This window comes from Pseudophryne corroboree, chromosome 6 (assembly GCF_028390025.1).
Source record: "Pseudophryne corroboree isolate aPseCor3 chromosome 6, aPseCor3.hap2, whole genome shotgun sequence".
Lineage (NCBI taxonomy): Eukaryota > Metazoa > Chordata > Amphibia > Anura > Myobatrachidae > Pseudophryne > Pseudophryne corroboree.
In genome coordinates, this window is record NC_086449.1 from 424,022,331 (window position 1) to 424,045,047 (window position 22,717).

The window sequence follows — 22,717 nt, forward strand, 5'->3', positions numbered from 1 at the left end:
TAGAAACCGGAGCGCCTCTGCCGCAAGTACCAGGGAACAGAGCCAGTGGGAGTATGCGACGCCGCTGGGGAGGTGATGGAGCTGCAGCATACTATGTCACACGGACATATGAAGTGCTGCAGCCCTTGAAGTCTTCTAAAAAGCTTTTTCAGGGCTTCATGCAGGCACCAACTCTAAAACTGAGCTCACAGTGCCTGGAGGCGGGGTTATGGAGGAGGCCCCGCAATGCATTCTGTGACAGTCTAAAGCTTTAGCCTGTTGGTGCCTCTGGATCAAGATCCATCGCTACACCCCCAATGTATTCCCTGTGGAACACTGTGTACCCCGCTGCAGAAAGATAGATATAGATTGATTTTATAAAGAGAGATATTTTAACAATTTGTGAGTATATTTCAGGAAGTCATTCTTGGCAGATCTTACTTGGTAATACTTTTACAGTAGAACATTCTTATTGTACGGAGTTGTCTGCAACCTTTTTGTAAATACTTCAGTGCCTTGTCACTAAGATGGATACAACCAGAGATATCCATAATATGCAGGTAACGGCAGCCCCTGGAGAGATACTGGATACTGATGTCTGTAATCTGTGTACGATAAAGTTATTAATCACTACTGTATTTTGTACTATGCTCTATGATGGGTGGAATATTCTAAGTACAAGCTGGGTCCAGCTACCACCTAAATCTTCCACACATCTGTTGCTGCTGGTCCTGCCTGTTACATTTTTTTCTCTGACGTCCTAGTGGATGCTGGGAACTCCGAAAGGACCATGGGGAATAGCGGCTCCGCAGGAGACTGGGCACAGCTAAAGAAAGCTTTTAGGTCACCTGGTGTGCACTGGCTCCTCCCACTATGACCCTCCTCCAAGCCTCAGTTAGATTTTGTGCCCGGCCGAGGTTGGATGCACACTAGGGGCTCTCCTGAGCTTCTAAAAAGAAAGTATATAATTAGGTTTTTTATTTTACAGTGAGACCTGCTGGCAACAGGCTCACTGCAGCGAGGGACTAAGGGGAGAAGAAGCGAACCTACCTGCTTGCAGCTAGCTTGGGCTTCTTAGGCTACTGGACACCATTAGCTCCAGAGGGATCGACCGCATGGAACTGGCCTTGGTGTTCGGTCCCGGAGCCGCGCCGCCGTCCCCCTTACAGAGCCAGAAGCAAGAAGAGGTCCGGAAAATCGGCGGCAGAAGACATCAGTCTTCACCAAGGTAGCGCACAGCACTGCAGCTGTGCGCCATTGCTCCTCATACACACTTCACACTCCGGTCACTGAGGGTGCAGGGCGCTAGGGGGGGGGGGGGGGCGCCCTGAGCAGCAATAAAAACACCTTGGCTGGCAAAAATACCACAATATATAGCCCCAGAGGCTATATATGTGATAATTACCCCTGCCAGAATCCATAAAAAAGCGGGGGGAAAGTCCGCGGAAAAGGGGCGGAGCTATCTCCTTCAGCACACTGGCGCCATTTCTCCCTCACAGCTCCGCTGGAAGGAAGCTCCCTGGCTCTCCCCTGCAGTCTACACTACAGAAAAGGGTAAAAAAGAGAGGGGGGCACTAAAATTAGGCGCAGTATATATAACAGCAGCTATAGGGGACATAATTCAGTTAGTCCCTGCATTATATAGCTCTCTGGTGTGTGCTGGCATACTCTCACTCTGTCTCCCCAAAGGGCTTTTGTGGGTCCTGTCCTCTGTTAGAGCATTCCCTGTGTGTGTGCGGTGTGTCGGTACGGCTGTGTCGACATGTTTGATGAGGGTAATGATGTGGAGGCGGAGCAGATGCCTATAGAAGGGATGTCACCCCCTGCGGGGCAGACACCTGAGTGGATGGACTTATGGAAGGAATTGCGTGCACGTGTCGACTCCTTACACAAAAAATTTGACGACATGCCAAATGCGGGACAGCCGGCTTCTCAGCTCGTGCCTGTCCAGGCGTCTCAAAGGCCATCGGGGGCTCTAAAACGCCCGCTACCTCAGATGGCAGACGCGGATGTCGACACGGATACTGACACCAGTGTCGACGACGATGAGTCTAGTCTAATGTCCACTAAGGCCATTCGTTGCATGATTGAAGCAATGAAAGAGGTGTTACAAATTTCTGATATAAACCCAGGTACCACTAAAAAGGGTATTATGTTTGGGGAGAAAAAACTACCCGTAGTTTTTCCCCCATCAGAAGAATTAAATGAAGTGTGTGAAGAAGCGTGGGCTTTCCCTGATAAAAGATTGGTAATCTCTAAGAAGTTACTAATGACGTTCCCTTTCCCGCCAGAGGATAGGTCACGTTGGGAGACACCCCCTAGGGTGGATAAAGCGCTCACACGTTTGTCTAAAAAGGTGGCACTACCGTCTCCGGATACGGCCGCCCTCAAGGAACCTGCTGATAGAAAGCAGGAGGCGATCCTGAAGTCTGTATATACACACTCAGGCATTATACTTAGACCAGCTATTGCGTCAGCATGGATGTGCAGTGCTGCCGCTGCGTGGTCAGATTCCCTGTCAGAAAATATTGACACCCTAGACAGGGACACTATTCTGCTAACCATAGAGCATATAAAAGACTCAGTCTTATACATGAGAGATGCACAGAGGGAGATCTGCCGGCTGGCATCTAAAATAAGTGCATTGTCCATTTCTGCTAGGAGAGGCTTATGGACTCGCCAGTGGACAGGGGATGCAGATTCAAAAAGGCACATGGAAGTTTTGCCTTATAAGGGTGAGGAGTTATTTGGGGATGGTCTCTCGGACCTAGTTTCCACAGCAACTGCTGGGAAGTCAGCATTTTTACCCCATGTTCCCTCACAGCCTAAAAAGGCGCCGTTTTATCAGGTACAGTCCTTTCGGACTCAGAAAAACAGGCGTGGAAAAGGCGGGTCCTTTCTGTCCAGAGGCAGAGGTAGGGGAAAAAGGCTGCATCAAACAGCAGGTTCCCAGGAGCAAAATTCCTCCCCCGCTTCTTCCAAGTCCGCCGCATGACGGTGGGGCTCCACAGGCGGAGCCAGGTATGGTGGGGGGCCGCCTCAAAAATTTCAGCGATCAGTGGGCTCGCTCACAGGTGGATCCCTGGATCCTGCAAATAGTATCTCAGGGGTACAAACTGGAATTCGAGGCGTCTCCACCCCACCGGTTCCTAAAATCCGCCTTGCCGATTACTCCTTCAGACAGGGAGGCTGTGCTAGCGGCAATTCACAAGCTGTATTCCCAGCAGGTGATAATCAAGGTGCCCCTACTTCAACAAGGACGGGGTTACTATTCCACACTGTTTGTGGTACCGAAACCGGACGGTTCGGTGAGACCCATTTTAAATTTGAAATCCTTGAACACATACATAAAAAAATTCAAGTTCAAGATGGAATCGTTCAGGGCGGTTATTGCAAGCCTGGACGAGGGGGATTACATGGTATCCCTGGACATCAAGGATGCTTCCCTGCATGTCCCCATTTACTATCCTCACCAGGAGTACCTCAGATTTGTGGTACAGGATTGCCATTACCAATTCCAGACGCTGCCGTTTGGACTCTCCACGGCACCGAGGGTGTTTACCAAGGTAATGGCGGAAATGATGATACTCCTTCGAAAAAAGGGAGTTTTAATTATCCCGTACTTGGACGATCTCCTAATAAAGGCGAGGTCCAAGGAGCAGTTGTTGGTGGGAGTAGCACTATCTCAGGAGGTGCTACACCAGCACGGTTGGATTCTGAATATTCCAAAATCACAGCTGGTTCCGACGACACGTCTACTGTTCTTGGGTATGATTCTGGATACAGTCCAGAAAAAAGTGTTTCTCCCGGAGGAGAAAGCCAAGGAGCTGTCATCTCTAGTCAGAGACCTCCTGAAACCAAAACAGGTATCAGTGCATCACTGCACGCGGGTCCTGGGAAAGATGGTGGCTTCTTACGAAGCAATTCCTTTCGGCAGGTTCCATGCCAGAATCTTTCAGTGGGACCTGTTGGACCAATGGTCCGGATCGCATCTTCAGATGCATCGCCTAATAACCCTGTCTCCAAGAACCAGGGTGTCTCTGCTGTGGTGGCTGCAGAGTGCTCATCTTCTAGAGGGCCGCAGATTCGGCATACAGGACTGGGTCCTGGTGACCACGGATGCCAGCCTTCGAGGCTGGGGGGCAGTCACACAGGGAAGAAACTTCCAAGGACTATGGTCGAGTCAGGAGACTTCCCTACACATAAATATTCTGGAACTAAGGGCCATTTACAATGCCCTAAGTCAGGCAAAATCCCTGCTTCTACACCAGCCGGTACTGATCCAGTCAGACAACATCACGGCAGTCGCCCATGTAAATCGACAGGGCAGCACAAGAAGCAGGATGGCAATGGCAGAATCCACAAGGATTCTCCGATGGGCGGAAAATCACGTACTAGCACTGTCAGCAGTGTTCATTCCGGGAGTGGACAACTGGGAAGCAGACTTTCTCAGCAGGCACGACCTCCACCCGGGAGAGTGGGGACTTCATCCAGAAGTCTTCACGCTGATTGTAAATCGATGGGAACGGCCACAGGTGGACATGATGGCGTCCCGCCTAAACAAAAAACTAAGGAGATATTGCGCCAGGTCAAGGGACCCTCAGGCGATAGCTGTGGACGCTCTAGTGACACCGTGGGTGTACCAGTCAGTTTATGTGTTCCCTCCTCTGCCTCGCATACCAAGGGTACTGAGAATAATAAGAAAACGAGGAGTAAGAACAATACTCGTGGTTCCGGATTGGCCAAGACGAGCGTGGTACCCGGAACTTCAAGAGATGATCTCAGAGGACCCATGGCCTCTGCCGCTCAGACAGAACCTGCTGCAGCAGGGGCCCTGTCTGTTCCAAGACTTACCGCGGCTGCGTTTGACGGCATGGCGGTTGAACGCCGGATCCTGAAGGAAAAGGGCATTCCGGAGGAAGTCATTCCTACGCTGATTAAAGCCAGGAAAGATGTAACTGCAAAGCATTATCACCGCATATGGCGGAAATATGTTGCTTGGTGTGAGGCCAAAAAGGCCCCAACAGAGGAATTTCAACTAGGTCGATTTCTGCATTTCCTACAAGCAGGAGTGACTATGGGCCTGAAATTAGGCTCCATTAAGGTACAGATCTCGGCTCTGTCGATTTTCTTCCAGAAAGAACTAGCTTCACTACCTGAAGTTCAGACGTTTGTGAAAGGAGTGCTGAATATTCAGCCCCCGTTTGTGCCTCCAGTGGCACCTTGGGATCTCAACGTGGTGTTGAGTTTCTTAAAATCACATTGGTTTGAGCCACTTAAAACCGTGGATCTAAAATATCTCACGTGGAAAGTGGTCATGTTATTGGCCTTGGCTTCAGCCAGGCGTGTGTCAGAATTGGCAGCTTTGTCATGTAAAAGCCCTTATCTGATTTTCCATATGGATAGGGCGGAATTGAGGACTCGTCCCCAGTTTCTCCCTAAGGTGGTATCAGCTTTTCACTTGAACCAACCTATTGTGGTGCCTGCGGCTACTAGGGACTTGGAGGATTCCAAGTTACTGGACGTAGTCAGGGCCTTGAAAATGTATGTTTCCAGGACGGCTAGAGTCAGGAAAACTGACTCGCTATTTATCCTGTATGCACCCACCAAACTGGGTGCTCCTGCTTCTAAGCAGACTATTGCTCGCTGGATTTGTAGCACAATTCAGCTGGCGCATTCTGCGGCTGGACTGCCGCATCCTAAATCAGTAAAAGCCCATTCCACAAGGAAGGTGGGCTCATCTTGGGCGGCTGCCCGAGGGGTCTCGGCTTTACAACTTTGCCGAGCTGCTACTTGGTCAGGGGCAAACACGTTTGCAAAATTCTACAAATTTGATACCCTGGCTGAGGAGGACCTTGAGTTCTCTCATTCGGTGCTGCAGAGTCATCCGCACTCTCCCGCCCGTTTGGGAGCTTTGGTATAATCCCCATGGTCCTTTCGGAGTTCCCAGCATCCACTAGGACGTCAGAGAAAATAAGATTTTACTCACCGGTAAATCTATTTCTCGTAGTCCGTAGTGGATGCTGGGCGCCCATCCCAAGTGCGGATTGTCTGCAATACTTGTACATAGTTATTGTTAACTAAAGGGTTATTGTTGAGCCATCTGTTGAGAGGCTCAGTTGTTTTCATACTGTTAAACTGGGTATAGTATCACGAGTTATACGGTGTGATTGGTGTGGCTGGTAGGAGTCTTACCCGGGAATCAAAATCCTTCCTTATTATGTCAGCTCGTCCGGGCACAGTGTCCTAACTGAGGCTTGGAGGAGGGTCATAGTGGGAGGAGCCAGTGCACACCAGGTGACCTAAAAGCTTTCTTTAGTTGTGCCCAGTCTCCTGCGGAGCCGCTATTCCCCATGGTCCTTTCGGAGTTGCCAGCATCCACTACGGACTACGAGAAATAGATTTACCGGTGAGTAAAATCTTATTTATTTATTTTTTGCCCCAACTGTGACAATCTGCAAAGGAGTGTACCAGAATGAGAAGTCTGTGGACCTGCTGGGTGGCCTGAACTCTAAAGCCCAGGTAAATAGCCTTTGGGGACCAGCTTGTTATTAGAATGTTCCACACAAAATTGAAAATTCAGTTATCCTTTAAACTAAAATTTTAAAAACTTTCTAGAATTTGTAATTCGCACAAATAGAATTAAGCCAAACTGGAAAAATAATGGAAATATTGCAAAGGTTAAGTGATTTGATGGCAGAATTAAGTCTAGGCTAAGAATACTTTCTTGTGGTGACTTTTGTGCTTATGCATTACTTACAATATATCATCATGGCCGGCTCTACCATTAGGCACTTATAGGCAGCCGCCTAGGGCGTTGGGATATGGGTGATGCCACTGAGTCACATAAAATTGTATTTGACACAGATAATTGTGTCGCTGACAATATATAGAGGAAGGGACACATTACTACATCGGTGTGACAGGCATGGCTCTCCAGTTCTTTGTAGAAAGCCACATGTTGCTCATTTTTGTTAGCTTATAAATTATATCTGAATTAAAACTTGATCAGTGCTGTATTTGTTCATTTAAGTAAAAATACAGTTCTGCTTAACTAAGATACCTTTCTCTACTCCAGAATTTCCCAAACTCTGCTATTACAGTCATGATTTTAAGGATATCCATGCTTGAGTTATAGCAAAGGATTGAGGTACTTATTGTCACCTGAGCCTCAAGCATGGATATCTTCAAAATCATGACTGTAATAGCAGAGTTTGGGAAACTCTGCTCTACACATTCACATAAGTAGAATGAAGTGGTAGCTGATTTAGGAGTAAATTTATCAAGCAGTGATTTATTTATTTATTTTTAAATCGCAGTTATTCGCTATGATTTTTGCAGACTTTAGAGTTGCCACACTTATTTTTACCAGACCATTGGAAAGTTTTAGAACATGCCACATGTCAGTGAATGGTTTTCTTAACTTCTATTAACATGTATATAAATATATATACTTCTCAAAATTAGTACATTTCCAAGCAAAGTTTACAAAATGTAGACAAATGAACCTGGCAAGCATAACCAGGACAAGGTCATTGCGAAGTACCAATCAGGAAAAAGGGTACAAGAGTATTTCCAAAGCATTTAATATACCCCAAAGCACAATTAAGTACATAATGGGAAAAAACAAATAGAACATTTTTGGAACAACTTGAACCTGCCTCGTTAGGCCATGTTGGGGCAATAAGAATTGTAGTAAGGGAGGCCAACTTTAAATTTAGTCTTAAATGACAGACATGAGAGTAACTATGCATAGCACAACAATAACACACACGCTCTGTAAATCTGGATTGTATGAGGGTGCCAAGAAGAAAGCCCTTTTTGACATTTTTTTTTTATCCAAATGAAGTTCCAGTTTGCCCAAAGATGTGAGATGTGACCATGCAGAGGAAGATTCCATGGTCTGATAAAACCAAAATTGAACTCTTCAGCCACAAGTCATGCTTGGTGCAAACCTCACACTGCACATCACAGTGAAAACTACATCCCTACAGTAAAGCATGGTGGCGGCAGCATCATTTATGGGGATGCTTCTCTGTAGCATGGACTGGGAAAATAGTGGATAAAATGGATGTAGCACATTACAGAGAAATCCTGGAGGGAGACCTGGTGCAGTCTACACTAGCACTTGGAAAATGTATTTCTCTGACGTCCTAGTGGATGCTGGGAACTCCGTAAGGACCATGGGGAATATCGGGCTCCGAAGGAGACTGGGCACATCTAAGAAAGAATTAAGACTACCTGGTGTGCACTGGCTCCTCCCTCTATGCCCCTCCTCCAGACCTCAGTTAGAATTCTGTGCCCGGCCGAGCTGGTTGCACACTAGGGGCTCTCCTGAGCTCCTAGAAAAGAAAGTATATATTTAGGTTTTTTATTTTCAGTGAGATCTGCTGGCAACAGACTCACTGCTACGAGGGACTTAGGGGAGAGAAGCGAACCTACCTGCTTGCAGCTAGCTTGGGCTTCTAGGCTACTGGACACCATTAGCTCCAGAGGGATCGAACACAGGCCCAGCCTCGGTCGTCCGGTCCCGGAGCCGCGCCGCCGTCCCCCTTGTAGAGCCAGAAGCAAGAAGGTATTAACCGACAGTGTCCACTCCTTTACATAAAAGGCTAGATGACGTACAGCAGTGGGACAGCCGGCTTCTCAGCTCGTGCCTGCCCAGGCGTCTCAAAAGCCATCAGGGGCTCAAAAACGCACGCTACCTCAGATGGCAGACACAGATGTCGACACGGAGTCTGACTCCAGTGTAGACGACGATGAGACAAATGTAAAATCCACACGGGCCATCCGTTGTATGATTACGGCAATGAAAAATGTGTTGCACATTTCTGACATTAACCCAGTTACCACAAAAAAGGGTATTATAGTTGGGGAGAAAAAGCATCCAGTGGTTCTTCCCCCATCAGATGAATTGAATAAAGTGTGTGAAGTGGGGTTCCCCCGATAAGAAAATAGTAATTTCTAAAACGTTGCTGATGGCGTACCCTGTCCCGCCAAAGGACAGGTTACGTTGGGAGACGTCCCCTAGGGTGGAGAAGGTGCTCACACGCTTGGCAAAAAAGGTGGCACTGCCGTCTCAGGATACGGCCGCCTTAAAGGAGCCTGCTGATAAAAAGCAGGAAGCTATCCTGAAGTCTGTATATACACACTCAGGTATTATACTGAGACCTGCAATTGCTTCAGTATGTAGTGCTGCAGCAGCTTGGTCCGATACCCTGTCCGATAATATGGATACTAGACAGGGATACTATTTTGCTAACCATAGAGCATTTTAAAGATGTGGTCTTATATATGAGAGATGCACAGAGGGATATTTGCCGGCTGGCATCTAAAATTAATGCAATGTCCATTTCTGCCAGAAGAGTATTATGGACTCGGCAGTGGACAGGTGATGCTGATTCTAAATGGCACATGGAGGTTTTGCCTTATAAGAGTGAGGAATTGTTTGGGGAGGGTCTCTCGGACCTAGTATCCACAGCAACAGCTGGGAAGTCGACATTTTTACCTCAGGTTTCCTCACAGCCGAAGAAAGCACCGTATTATCAGGTACAGTCCTTTCGGCCACGAAAAGGCAAGCGGGTCAGGGGCGCTTCCTTTCTGCCCAGAGGCAGGGGAAGAGGGAAAAAGCTGCACCAGACAGCCAGTTCCCTGGAACCAAAATCCTCTCCCGCTTCCTCTAAAGTCCACCGCATGACGCTGGGGCTCCACAGGCGGAGCCAGGTGCGGTGGGGGCGCGTCTCCGGAACTTCAGCGACCAGTGGGTTCGCTCACAGGTAGATCCCTGGGTTCTACAAGTGGTATCTCAGGGATACAAGCTGGAGTTAGAGGCCACTCCCCCTCGCCGTTACCTCAAATCTGCCTTGCCGGCTGCTCCCAAAGAAAGGGAGGTAGTACTGGACGCTATTCACAAGCTGTACTTCCAGCAGGTGATAATCAAGGAACCCCCCCCCCCCCCTTCAACAGGGGCGGGGTTACTATTTCACAATGTTGTGGTACCGAAACCAGATGGTTCGGTGAGACCCATCCTGAATTTAAAATTCTTGAACACTTATATAAGGAAGTTCAAGTTCAAGATGGAATCGCCCAGGGCGGTTATACAAGCCTGGAAGAGGGTGTCCCCATGTACCCACCTCACCAGGAGTACCTCAGGTTTGTGGTACAGGACTGTCATTACCAATGCCAGACGGTGCCGTTTGGTCTGTCCACGGCACAGAGGGTATTTACCAAGGTAATGGCCAAAATGATGATACTCCTTAGAAAGAAGGGAGTTATAATTATCCCGTACTTGGACGATCTCCTGAAAAGGCGAGGTCCAAGGAGCAGTTGCTAGTCAGCGTAGCACTATCTCAGGAAGTGCTGCATCAGCACGGCTGGATCCTGAATATCCCAAAGTCGCAGCTGATTCCCGCGACGCGTCTGCTGTTCCTGGGTATGATTCTGGACACAGAACAGAAGAAGGTTTTTCTCCCGGAGGAGAAGGCCCAGGAATTATCATTTCTGGTCAGGGACCTCCTGCAACCAAAACAGGTGTCGGTGCATCACTGCACGCGAATCCTGGGAAAGATGGTAGCTCTTACGAAGCGTTTCCCTTTGGCAGGTTCCATGCGAGGATCTTCCAGTGGGATCTCTTGGACAAGTGGTCCGAATCGCATCTTCAGATGCATCGGTGGATCACCCTGTCACCAAGGGCCAGGGTGTCTCTGCTGTGGTGGCTGCAGAGTGCTCATCTTCGTGAAGGCCGCAGATTCGGCATACAGGACTGGGTCCTGGTGACCACGAATCCAAGCCTCCGAGGGTGGGGGGCAGTCACTCAGGGAAGAAAACGTCCAAGGACAAAAACTTCCTTGCATATAAATATTCTGGAACTAGGGGTCATTTACAATGCCCTGAGTAAAACAGAATCCCTGCTTCAAAAACAACCGGTGCTGATTCAGTCAGACAACATCACGGCTGTCGCCCATGTAAATTGACAAGGCGGCACAAGAAGCAGGATAGCAATGGCAGAAGCCACAAGGATTCTTCGATGGGCGGAGAATCACGTGATAGCACTGTCAGCAGTGTTCATTCCGGGAGTGGAAAACTGGGAAGCAGACTTCCTCAGCAGACACAACATCCACCCGGGAGAGTGGGGACTTCATCCAGAAGTCTTCAAGCTGATTGTACACCGGTGGGAACGACCACAGGTGGACATGATGGCGTCCCGCCTCAATAAAAAGCTAAAAAGATATTGCACCAGGTCAAGGGACCCTCAGGCGATAGTTGTGGACGCTCTAGTGACACCGGGGGTGTACCAGTCGGGTTATGTGTTCCCTCCTCTTCCTCTCATACCCAAGGTTCTGAGGAGAATAAGAAGGAGAAGAGTAATAACTATAATCATTGTTCCGGATTGGCCAAAAAGAGCTTGGTACCCAGAACTTCAAGAAATGATCTCGGAGGACCCATGGCCTCTGCCGCTCAGACAGGACCTGCTGCAGCAGGGGCCCTGTCTGTTCCAAGACTTACCGCGACTACGTTTGACGGCATGGCGGTTGAACACCGGATCCTGAAGGAAAAGGGCATTCCGGAGGAAGTCATCCCTACGCTGATTAAAGCTAGGAAGGATGTGACCGCAATACATTATCACCGCATATGGCGAAAATATGTTGCGTGGTGTGAGGCCAGGAAGGCCCCAACAGAGGAATTTCAGTTTTCTGCACTTCCTACAGTCAGGGGAGACTATGGGCCTCAAATTGGGTTCCATTAAGGTCCAGATTTCGGCTCTGTCGATTTTCTTCCAAAAAGAACTGGCTTCACGGCCTGAAGTTCAGATTTTTGTTAAGGGAGTGCTGCATATTCAGCCCCCTTTTGTGCCTCCAGTGGCACCTTGGGATCTCAACGTGGTGTTGGATTTCCTAAAGTCGCATTGGTTTGAGCCACTTAAAACCGTGCAGCTAAAATATCTCACGTGGAAAGTCGTCATGCTGTTGGCCTTGGCTTCGGCCAGGCGTGTGTCAAATTGGCGGCTTTGTCTAGTAAAAGCCCTTATCTGATTTTCCATGTGGATAGGGCGGAATTGAGGACTCGTCCCCAATTTCTTCCTAAGGTGGTATCAGCGTTTCATTTGAACCACTCTATTGTGGTGCCTGCGGCTACTCGGGTCTTGGAGGATTCCAAGTTGCTAGATGTAGTCAGGGCCCTGAAAATCTATGTTTCCAGGACGGCTAGAGTCAGGAAGACTGACTCGCTATTTATCCTGTATGCACCCAACAAGCTGGGTGCTCCTTCTTCACAGCAGACTATTGCTCGCTGGATCTGAAGCACGATTCAACTTGCACATTCTGCGGCTGGACTGCCGCATCCTAAATCTGTAAAAGCCCATTCCACGAGGAAAGTGGGCTCTTCTTGGGCGGCTGCCCGAGGGGTCTCGGCTTTACAACTTTGCCGAGCTGCTACTTGGTCGGGTTCAAACACATTTGCAAAATTCTACAAGTTTGATACCCTGACTGAGGAGGACCTTGCGTTTGCTCATTCGGTGCTGCAGAGTCATCCGCACTCCCCCGCCCGTGTGGGAGCTTTGGTATAATCCCCATGGTCCTTACGGAGTTCCCAGCATCCACTAGGACGTCAGAGAAAATAAGAATTTACTCACCGGTAATTCTATTTCTCGTAGTCCGTAGTGGATGCTGGGCGCCCATCCCAAGTGCGGATTGTCTGCAATACCTGTATATAGTTATTGCTTAACTAAAGGGTTATTGTTTGGAGCCATCTGTTGAGAGGCTCAGTTGTTATTCATACTGTTAACTGGGTATAGTATCACGAGTTGTACGGTGTGATTGGTGTGGCTGGTATGAGTCTTACCCGGGATTCCAAATCCTTTCCTTATTGTGTCAGCTCTTCCGGGCACAGTTTCCTAACTGAGGTCTGGAGGAGGGGCATAGAGGGAGGAGCCAGTGCACACCAGGTAGTCCTAATTCTTTCTTAGATGTGCCCAGTCTCCTTCGGAGCCCGCTATTCCCCATGGTCCTTACGGAGTTCCCAGCATCCACTACAGACTACGAGAAATAGAATTCCAACATGACAACAGAAGTCACATTGGAGTAGCATAAGAATAAAAGGTTACTAATGGAGCATCTAAGGCAACATTTAAAAACTTGTCCACCAATGATCACCAGTCAACCTGATGAAGTTTGAGCATTTTGCAAAGAAGAATGGGCTCAAATTCCAGTGTAGAGAGGCTGAAAACTGATTAGACACTTACCCAAATAGACTCAAAACAATGACAATCACTCACTTCCAATTATTTGTTCCTAATTAATTTTGACATTGTTGGCCTATTCCTAATTTTATTGTTTGGTACAATATAGTGTACATTACTTCAATAAAATTCATCATTATTACACAAAATGGTAAAATATGAAACAGCCTAAGGGGAGATGAATACCTTTTATAGCCACTGTACAATAATTATGAAACATACAAACGGGGATACACAGATGATTTAAGCACAATTAAAAATTTTATATAATGGATAGTGTGACCACAATTAGCATTCTTACTAATAAATGAGAACACTTAAATTTAAACCATGGTAATGGGATGGGGCCAATACTACTTAGCATTTGCCTGTGCATCTCACATGTGCTGGGTAGATGTTCCTCTCCTTCCACTCAACCACCCTGTCCACACTCCCCCCCCCCCCCCCCCCCCCCCCCCACACACACACACAAACACACGCACACCATTTATGCCATCAGTAATTTGCAGGTTATGTAGCTTTCTGTGCAATTTGAATAATGAGTAGGGACGTTGGGTGACATGATAAAATAAATGTCATAAATTAATAAACCGGTTGGTACTAGGTCCACAAATGCCCTCATTATTTAAAACAAAAAAATTCATTCTTCTGTTGGTCTATCTTCAGTGGTTGAGGACTGGACCTGACACCATGCTAATCACAATTATAGACCCTCCCCTGCTCCAAGCTTCAATAAAGAACAAAAGATGCAGAACTTTACTTTGCAACAGTGTTGAATGCAGGTCTGGTGGTGCTTGTTCTCTTCGTTTTCCTACATCGTACCAAGTGATTAATTGGGACAGGTGGTGTTCAAAATGCTGACACTGACCTGAACGTCGGCATGTCGATATAGTAGTTTTTGTCCATTTAAGCCCTAACACTACCCTGAGTGGCCTGATCCAAATTTTAAAATGAACATGATCTGTTGACATTCATCGATATAATGTCCATGCATTCGACTGACCATGTTGACATACTGAATGTTGACGGTTACCATTGGAACAGCATTAAGCTTTTCCCATTGAAGAGTTGTAAAGGATGTCAACAAGCTATTCCAAACTGACAACAAATAATAAGAGCTCTGACTAGATGAGCGTAGTTGTCCAAATATTTCCATCTCCTCCTACTGATACACAATCATCCCTAAGGCTGTTTCTAGGCTTTTATTAAGTCCTGTATGTGCTATCTGCATTGATTACTATGTAATTAATGTTATTTCTCTTACGTCCTAGAGGATACTGGGGTTTCATTTAGTACCATGGGGTATAGACGGGTACACTAGGAGCCATGGGCACTTTAAGAATTTGATAGTGTGGGCTGGCTCCTCCCTCTGTGCCCCTCCTAACAGACTCAGTTTAGAAAATGTGCCCGGAGGAGCCGGTCACGCTTATGGAAGCTCCTGAAGAGTGTTCTGCATTTATTTTATGTGTTTGTTATTTTCAGGCATGGCTGGATGGCACCAGCTTGCCTGCTTCATGGCACTTGGTGGGGGGAGGAACGGCCTAACCTCTTGAAGGGTTAATGGTCCCGTTCCCCAATGACAGGACACTGAGCTCCTAAGGGAACTATTCGCAAGCCCCACCACTGTGAGCGTACATTCCCGCAGCACACCGCCACCCCTAGCAGAGCCAAAAGAAAGAAGAGTGGTGAGTACTAAGCCGGCGTCCCGGTTAGCGGGTCGCCGTCCATTATGGCGACATGAGGGTACGGAGAAGCACGGCTTCTAACCGGGGTGGAATGCGTCTCCAGACACAGTACACAGCTGCGTCTCAGTACACTGTACCCAGACTGGCAAAAACAGCCTTAAAACGGTTTTCTCCCCATTTTAAGCACCAGACTACCTCAGCCAGTATAAAAAAGCGGAAAGACCGCGCGCCATTGAAGGGGCGGGGCCTTCACTATGAGCGGATCCAGCAACTCACCAGCACCATTTTCCCTCTGCAGTGGACACAGACACTGACTGACGGTTGCGCAGCTCCTCCGGAGAGACTCCAGATTAGATCAGCGGTACCAGGGGGTTATAGCAGGTGGGGAGCGATTATTAGTGTACTATCAGGGTACTTAGTCTGCGACCCGGCTAAGCTTGGCATTAGCGATAAGGGCGCGGTGGGGGCTGTCTCCAAATAACTCTTGTGTATCCCTGAAGGGCTCTTTGTGGGTTAATTGTGCTTAACCTTTTCCTGTGTGTGTGTGCGGTCACATTTACAATATGTCAGGCAAAGAGTGTGTTTCTTGTACAGCGGAGTGTTCCTCTTCACCAGGGGGCTCACTACTGGGTACTCAGGGCAGTACACCTTCCCAAATAGCGGGGCTGAACCAGAGTGGGTTAATTCCATTAAAGGAATGATCTCCAATATTTCTACAAAATGATCCCGCAATGAGAACGAGATGCAATACTTAAGACAGACTGTGGATGAGCTTATGAATAGAGACTCGGTCCCCAAACCAGCGGCTCAATCCCCTCCCATTTGTCCGCAAAAACGATCTCTGGCCCATATCCTGCAGTCTGACGCTGACGGGTTAGACATGGAGGAGGGAGAGGTGGATTGGGGGGGTGGGGGGATGCTACTCTGTCACAGGGAATAGAGGCTCTTATAGAGGCTATCAGAGATATTCTGTAAATTCCTGATAAGGTGTCAGAGGAGTGTGAGGAATCTTATTTCTCTAACGTCCTAGTGGATGCTGGGGACTCCGTAAGGACCATGGGGAATAGACGGGCTCCGCAGGAGACAGGGCACTTTAAGAAAGAATTTGGATTCTGGTGTGCTCTGGCTCCTCCCTCTATGTCCCTCCTCCAGACCTCAGTTTGAATCTGTGCCCGGACGAGCTGGGTGCTGTTTAGTGAGCTCTCCTGAGCTTGCTATAAGAAAGTATTTTGTTAGGTTTTTTATTTTCAGGGAGATCTGCTGGCAACAGACTCCCTGCATCGTGGGACTGAGGGGAGAGAAGCAGCCCTACTCTCTGAAGCTAGGTCCTGCTTCTTAGGCTACTGGACACCATTAGCTCCAGAGGGATCGTACACAGGATCTCACCCTTTGTCGTCCGATCCCGGAGCCGCGCCGCCGTCCCCCTCGCAGAGCCGGAAGACAGAAGCCGGGTGAAAGAAGCAAGAAGACTTCAAAATCGGCGGCAGAAGACTCCAGTCTTCAAACTGAGGTAGCGCACAGCACTGCAGCTGTGCACCATTGCTCCCACACTACACCCACATACTCCGGTCATTGTAGGGTGCAGGGCGCAGGGGGGGGCGCCCTGGGCAGCAATTAGGACCTCTTGGCAAAAGTTGGGCATATATACAGTTGGGCACTGTATATATGCATGAGCCCCCGCCATTATATTGTACAGAAACGCGGGACAGAAGCCCGCCGCTCAGGGGGCGGGGCTTCTTCCTCAGCACTCACCAGCGCCATTTTTTCTCCACAGCTCCGCTGAGAGGAAGCTCCCCAGGCTCTCCCCTGCAGATTCACGGTAGAAGAGGGTAAAAAGAGAGGGGGGGGGCACATAAATTAGGCGCAAAAACATATAATACAGCAGCTACTGGGTTAACACTAAGTTACTGTGTGATTCCTGGGACAAATAGCGCTGGGGTGTGTGCTGGCATACTCTCTCTCTCTCTGTCTCTCCAAAGGGCCTTGTGGGGGAACTGTCTTCAAAAAGAGCATCCCCTGTGTGTGTGGTGTGTCGGTACGCTTGTGTCGACATGTTTGACGAGGAAGGCTATGTGGAAGCAGAGCGGGAGCAAATGAATGTGGTGTCTGCGCCGACACCTGATTGGATGGATATGTGGAAGGTTTTAAATGATAATGTTAATTCCTTGCATAAAATGTTGGATAAAGCGGAAACCTTAGGACAGTCGGGGTCTCAGCCCATGCCTGATCCTATGTCGCAGAGGCCGTCAGGGTCTCAGAAGCGCCCACTATCCCAAATTGTTGACACAGATACCGACACGGATTCTGACTCCATTGTCGATTACGATGATGCAAAGTTACAGCCTAAATTGGCTAAAGCCATCCGTTATATGATTATAGCAATGAAGGAGGTGATGCACATCACAGAGGAAACCCCAGTCCCTGACAAGAGGGTTCATATGTATGGGGAAAAAAGGCAGGTGGTGACCTTTCCCCCTTCACATGAGCTAAATGAGTTATGTGAAAAGGCTTGGGAATCTCCAGATAAAAAACTGCAGATTTCCAAACGGATGCTTATGGCGTATCCTTTCCCGCCAACGGACAGGTTACGCTGGGAATCCTCCCCTAGGGTGGACAAAGCTCTAACACGCTTATCCAAGAGAGTAGCCCTGCCGTCACAGGATACGGCCACCCTAAAAGATGCTGCGAATAATACCTTGGACAAGGATACTATATTAATGACCCTGGAGCATATAAAAGACGCTGTCCTATATATGAGAGATGCTCAAAGAGACATTAACCTACTGGGCTCTAGAATAAATGCAATGTCGATTTCTGCCAGAAGGGTCCTGTGGACTCGGCAATGGACAGGCGATGCCGACTCAAAAAGGCACATGGAGGTTTTACCTTACAAGGGTGAGGAATTGTTTGGGGATGGTCTCTCGGACCTGGTCTCCACAGCTACTGCTGGAAAGTCAAATTTTTTGCCATATGTTCCCTCACAACCTAAGAAAGCACCGTATTACCAAATGCAGTCGTTTCGTTCACAAAAAGGCAAGAAAGTCCGAGGTGCGTCCTTTCTTGCCAGAGGCAAGGGCAGAGGAAAGAAGCTGCACAACACAGCTAGTTCCCAGGAACAGAAGTCCTCCCCGGCTTCCACTAAATCCACCGCATGACGCTGGGGCTCCACAGGCGGAGCTAGGCCCGGTGGGGGCGCGTCTCCAAAATTTCAGCCACAAGTGGGTTCACTCCCAGGTGGATCCCTGGGCAATAGAGATTGTGTCTCAGGGACACAGGCTGGAATTCGAGGAGATGCCCCCTCACCGATACCTCAAATCGGCCCTGCCAGCTTCCCCCTTAGAGAGGGAAATAGTGTTAGCTGCAATTCACAAATTGTATCTTCAGCAGGTGGTGGTCAAGGTTCCCCTCCTTCAACAAGGAAAGGGTTATTATTCGACCATGTTTGTGGTACCGAAACCGGACGGTCAGACCCATATTGAATTTAAAATCCCTGAACATATACCTGAAAAGGTTCAAGTTCAAGATGGAATCGCTCAGAGCGGTCATCGCAAGCCTGGAAGGGGGGGATTTTTTGGTGTCTCTGGACATAAAGGATGCATACCTTCATGTCCCCATTTATCCACCTCATCAGGCGTACCTCAGATTTGTGGTACAGGATTGTCATTACAAATTCCAGACGTTGCCGTTTGGTCTCTCCACGGCACAGAGAATATTTACCAAGGTAATGGCGGAAATGATGGTGCTCCTGCGAAAGTAAGGGGTCACAATTATCCCATACTTGGACGATCTCCTCATAAAGGCGAGGTCCAGAGAGCAGTTGCTGATCAGCGTAGCACGCTCTCGGGAAGTGTTACAACAGCATGGCTGGATTCTAAATATTCCAGTTGATTCCTACGACTCGTCTGCCCTTCCTGGGCATGATTCTGGACACAGACCAGAAGAGGGTTTATCTCCCGATGGAGAAGGCTCAGGAGCTCATGACACTGGTCAGAGACCTATTAAAACCGAAACAGGTGTCGGTGCATCACTGCACGCGAGTCCTGGGAAAGATGGTGGCATCATACGAGGCCATTCCCTTCGGCAGGTTCCGTGCGAGGACCTTTCAATGGGATCTGTTGGACAAGTGGTCCGGATCACATCTTCAGATGTATCGGCTGATCACCCTATCCCCCAGGGCCAGGTTGTCTCTCCTGTGGTGGCTGCAGAGTGCTCACCTTCTCGAGGGCCGCAGATTCGGCATTCAGGACTGGGTCCTGGTGACCACGGATGCAAGTCTCCGAGGGTGGGGGGCAGTCACACAGGGAAGAAATTTCCAAGGTCTGTGGTCAAGTCAGGAGACTTGCCTTCACATCAATATCCTGGAACTAAGGGCCATATACAACGCCCTACGTCAAGCGGAGACCCTGCTTCGCGACCAATCAGTTCTGATTCAGTCAGACGACATCACCGCAGTGGCTCATGTAAACAGCCAAGGCGGCACAAGGAGCAGGGTGGCGATGGCGGAAGCCACCAGAATTCTTCGCTGGGCGGAGAATCACGTAAGCGCACTGTCAGCAGTGTTCATTCCGGGAGTGGACAACTGGGAAGCAGACTTCCTCAGCATGCACGACCTCCACCCGGGAGAGTGGGGACTTCATCAAGAAGTCTTCGCGCAGATTGCAAGTCGGTGGGAACTGCCACAGGTGGACATGATGGCATCCCGCCTCAACAAAAAGCTACAGAGGTATTGCGCCAGGTCAAGAGACCCTCAGGCGATAGCTATAGACGCACTAGTGACACCGTGGGTGTTCCAGTCGGTTTATGTATTTCCTCCTCTTCCTCTCATACCCAAGGTGCTGAGAATCATAAGAAATAGAGGAGTGAGAACAATACTCATTGTTCCGGATTGGCCAAGAAGGACTTGGTATCCAGATCTGCAAGAAATGCTCACAGAGGACCCATGGCCTCTGCCTCTAAGACAGGACTTGTTGCAACAGGGGCCCTGTCTGTTCCAAGACTTACCGCGGCTGTGTTTGACGGCATGGCGGTTGAACGCCATATCCTAGCAGAAAAAGGCATTCCGGATGAGGTTATTCCTACGCTGATAAAGGCTAGGAAGGACGTGATGGCTAAACATTATCACCGTATATGGCGAAAATATGTTGCTTGGTGTGAGGCCAGGAATGCCCCCACGGAGGAATTCCAGCTGGGCCGTTTCCTTCACTTCCTACAGGCGGGAGTGACTTTAGGCCTAAAATTGGGTTCCATTAAGGTCCAGATTTCGGCCCTGTCTATTTTCTTTCAAAAAGAACTGGCTTCTCTGCCTGAAGTTCAGACGTTTGTAAAGGGAGTGCTGCATATTCAGCCCCCTTTTGTGCCTCCAGTGGCACCTTGGGATCTTAACGTGGTGTTGAGTTTCCTGAAGTCACACTGGTTTGAGCCACTTAAAACCGTGGAGTTAAAATTTCTCACTTGGAAGGTGGTCATGCTATTAGCCTTGGCTTCAGCTAGGCGTGTGTCAGAATTAGCAGCTTTGTCACATAAAAGCCCCTATCTGGTTTTCCATATGGACAGGGCAGAATTGCGGACCAGTCTACAATTTCTGCCAAAAGTGGTGTCATCTTTTCATATGAACCAACCTATTGTGGTGCCTGTGGCTACTAGTGACTTGGAGGATTCCGAGTTACTAGATGTGGTCAGGGCTTTAAAGGTTTATGTAGCCAGAACGGCTAGAGTCAGGAAAACTGAGTCGCTGTTTATCCTGTATGCATCCAACAAGCTGGGTGCTCCTGCTTCAAAGCAAACTATTGCTCGCTGGATCTGTAACACGATTCAGCAGGCTCATTCTGCGGCTGGATTGCCGCTGCCAAAATCAGTAAAAGCCCACTCCACAAGGAAGGTGGGCTCTTCTTGGGCGGCTGCCCGAGGGGTCTCGGCATTACAGCTTTGCCGAGCAGCTACTTGGTCAAGTTCGAACACTTTTGCAAAGTTCTACAAGTTTGATACCCTGGCTGAGGAGGATCTTGTGTTTGCTCATTTGGTGCTGCAGAGTCATCCGCACTCTCCCGCCCGTTTGGGAGCTTTGGTATAATCCCCATGTTCCTTACGGAGTCCCCAGCATCCACTAGGACGTTAGAGAAAATAAGATTTTACTTACCGGTAAATCTATTTCTCGTAGTCCGTAGTGGATGCTGGGCGCCCGTCCCAAGTGCGGACTTCTTCTGCAATACTTGTATATAGTTATTGCTTAAATAACAATAATAATAATATGTTATGGTTGCATCAGGGTTGATCTGATGCTCCGTTGTTGTTCATACTGTTAACTGGGTAAGTTTATCACAAGTTATACGGTGTGATTGGTGTGACTGGTATGAGTCTTGCCCTGGATTCCAAAATCCTTTCCTTGTACTGTCAGCTCTTCCGGGCACAGTTTCTCTAACTGAGGTCTGGAGGAGGGACATAGAGGGAGGAGCCAGAGCACACCAGAATCCAAATTCTTTCTTAAAGTGCCCTGTCTCCTGCGGAGCCCGTCTATTCCCCATGGTCCTTACGGAGTCCCCAGCATCCACTACGGACTACGAGAAATAGATTTACCGGTACGTAAAATCTTATTTTTAATGTAAAAAAATAAGTCCTCAGTCACTTTTCCTGCGTCAAAGGAATTGAATACCCTGTTTGAAGAACCGTGGGTTAATCCTGATAAGAAATTTCAAATCCCTAAAAGGTTGGTCTCATCTTTTCCTTTTCCTCTGGAGCAGGCATTCCCAACCACGGTCCTCAAGGCACACCAACAGTGCAGGTTTTAGTGATATCCAGGCTTCAGCACAGGTGACTTAATTAGTATCTCAGGAATTTTGATTTAACCATCTGTGCTGCAGCCTGGATATCACTAAAACCTGCACTGTTGGTGTGCCTTGAGGACCGTGGTTGGGAATGCCTGCTCTGGAGGATGGGAAAATCCACCAATAGTAGACGCATCAGTCTCTAGGCTGTCACGGAAAATTGTATTGCCTGTCCCTGGTGCAACCTCCCTAAAAGACACGGCTGATCGTAAAATTGAGACTACACTCAAATCATTGTAAACAGCTGCTGGGGTGGCTCAGAGAGCCACTATTGCATGTACGTGGATCACAAAATCCAGAGGTGCTTCTACGACTTCCAGAGGCGCAAGAGGTAAACCACGCAAACCAGCAACTGAAGGTGCTCAGGAACCGAGCTCAGGCTCTGCTTCCTCAAAACCTTCAGCATGACGGTGGACCGCGATGCCTGGAGGGCTGTCAGGTGGGAGCCCGACCTAAAAATTTTCAGTCACATCTGGACAACATCATGCCAGGATCCCTGGGTCATAGATCTTATTTCCCAGGGGTACAGACTGGAGTTTCAGGAGCTCCCACCTCACAGATTCTTCAAATCAGGCTTTCAAGTTTCACAGGAGACAAGTATAACCTTACAGGATGCCATTAAAAAGTTGGTACAGACTCAGGTCATTGTTCCAGTTCCACCTCATCTCCAAAACAAGGGATATTGGGGGGTCATTCCGAGTTGATCGTAGCTGTGCTAAATTTAGCACAGCTACGATCATTCACACTGACATGCGGGGGGACGCCCAGCACAGTGCTAGTCCGCCCCGTTTGTCAGTGCCGACCTACTCCCGCAGAAGTGCAAAGGCATCACACAGCGGCGATGCTATTGCACTTCAAGAGTAGCTCCCGACCAGCGCAGCTTTAGCGTGCTGGCCGGGAGCTGCTCGTTGCTCCCCGGCCTGCAGCGGCTGCGTGTGACGTCACGCCGCCGCCCGCCCCCCCAAAAGTCTGGCCACACCTGCGTTAGCTGGACC

The 22,717-nt window shown here is 48.7% G+C and overlaps 1 protein-coding gene across 3 annotated transcripts in view; it reads right to left on the bottom strand.

The window, feature by feature from the left end:
• FBXL13 (F-box and leucine rich repeat protein 13) overlaps nucleotides 1-22,717 on the bottom strand; it is a 656,615-nt gene that overhangs the window by 10,143 nt on the left and 623,755 nt on the right. For 2 of the 3 annotated variants that reach the window (XM_063926996.1, XM_063926997.1), the window contains exon 20: nucleotides 421-584. The exons of the other annotated variant lie outside the window; for it this stretch is intronic. In XM_063926996.1, coding sequence (XP_063783066.1) covers nucleotides 421-584 — 164 coding nt within the window. The remainder of the gene's footprint in view (nucleotides 1-420; nucleotides 585-22,717) is intronic. 3 annotated transcript variants of the gene reach the window in all.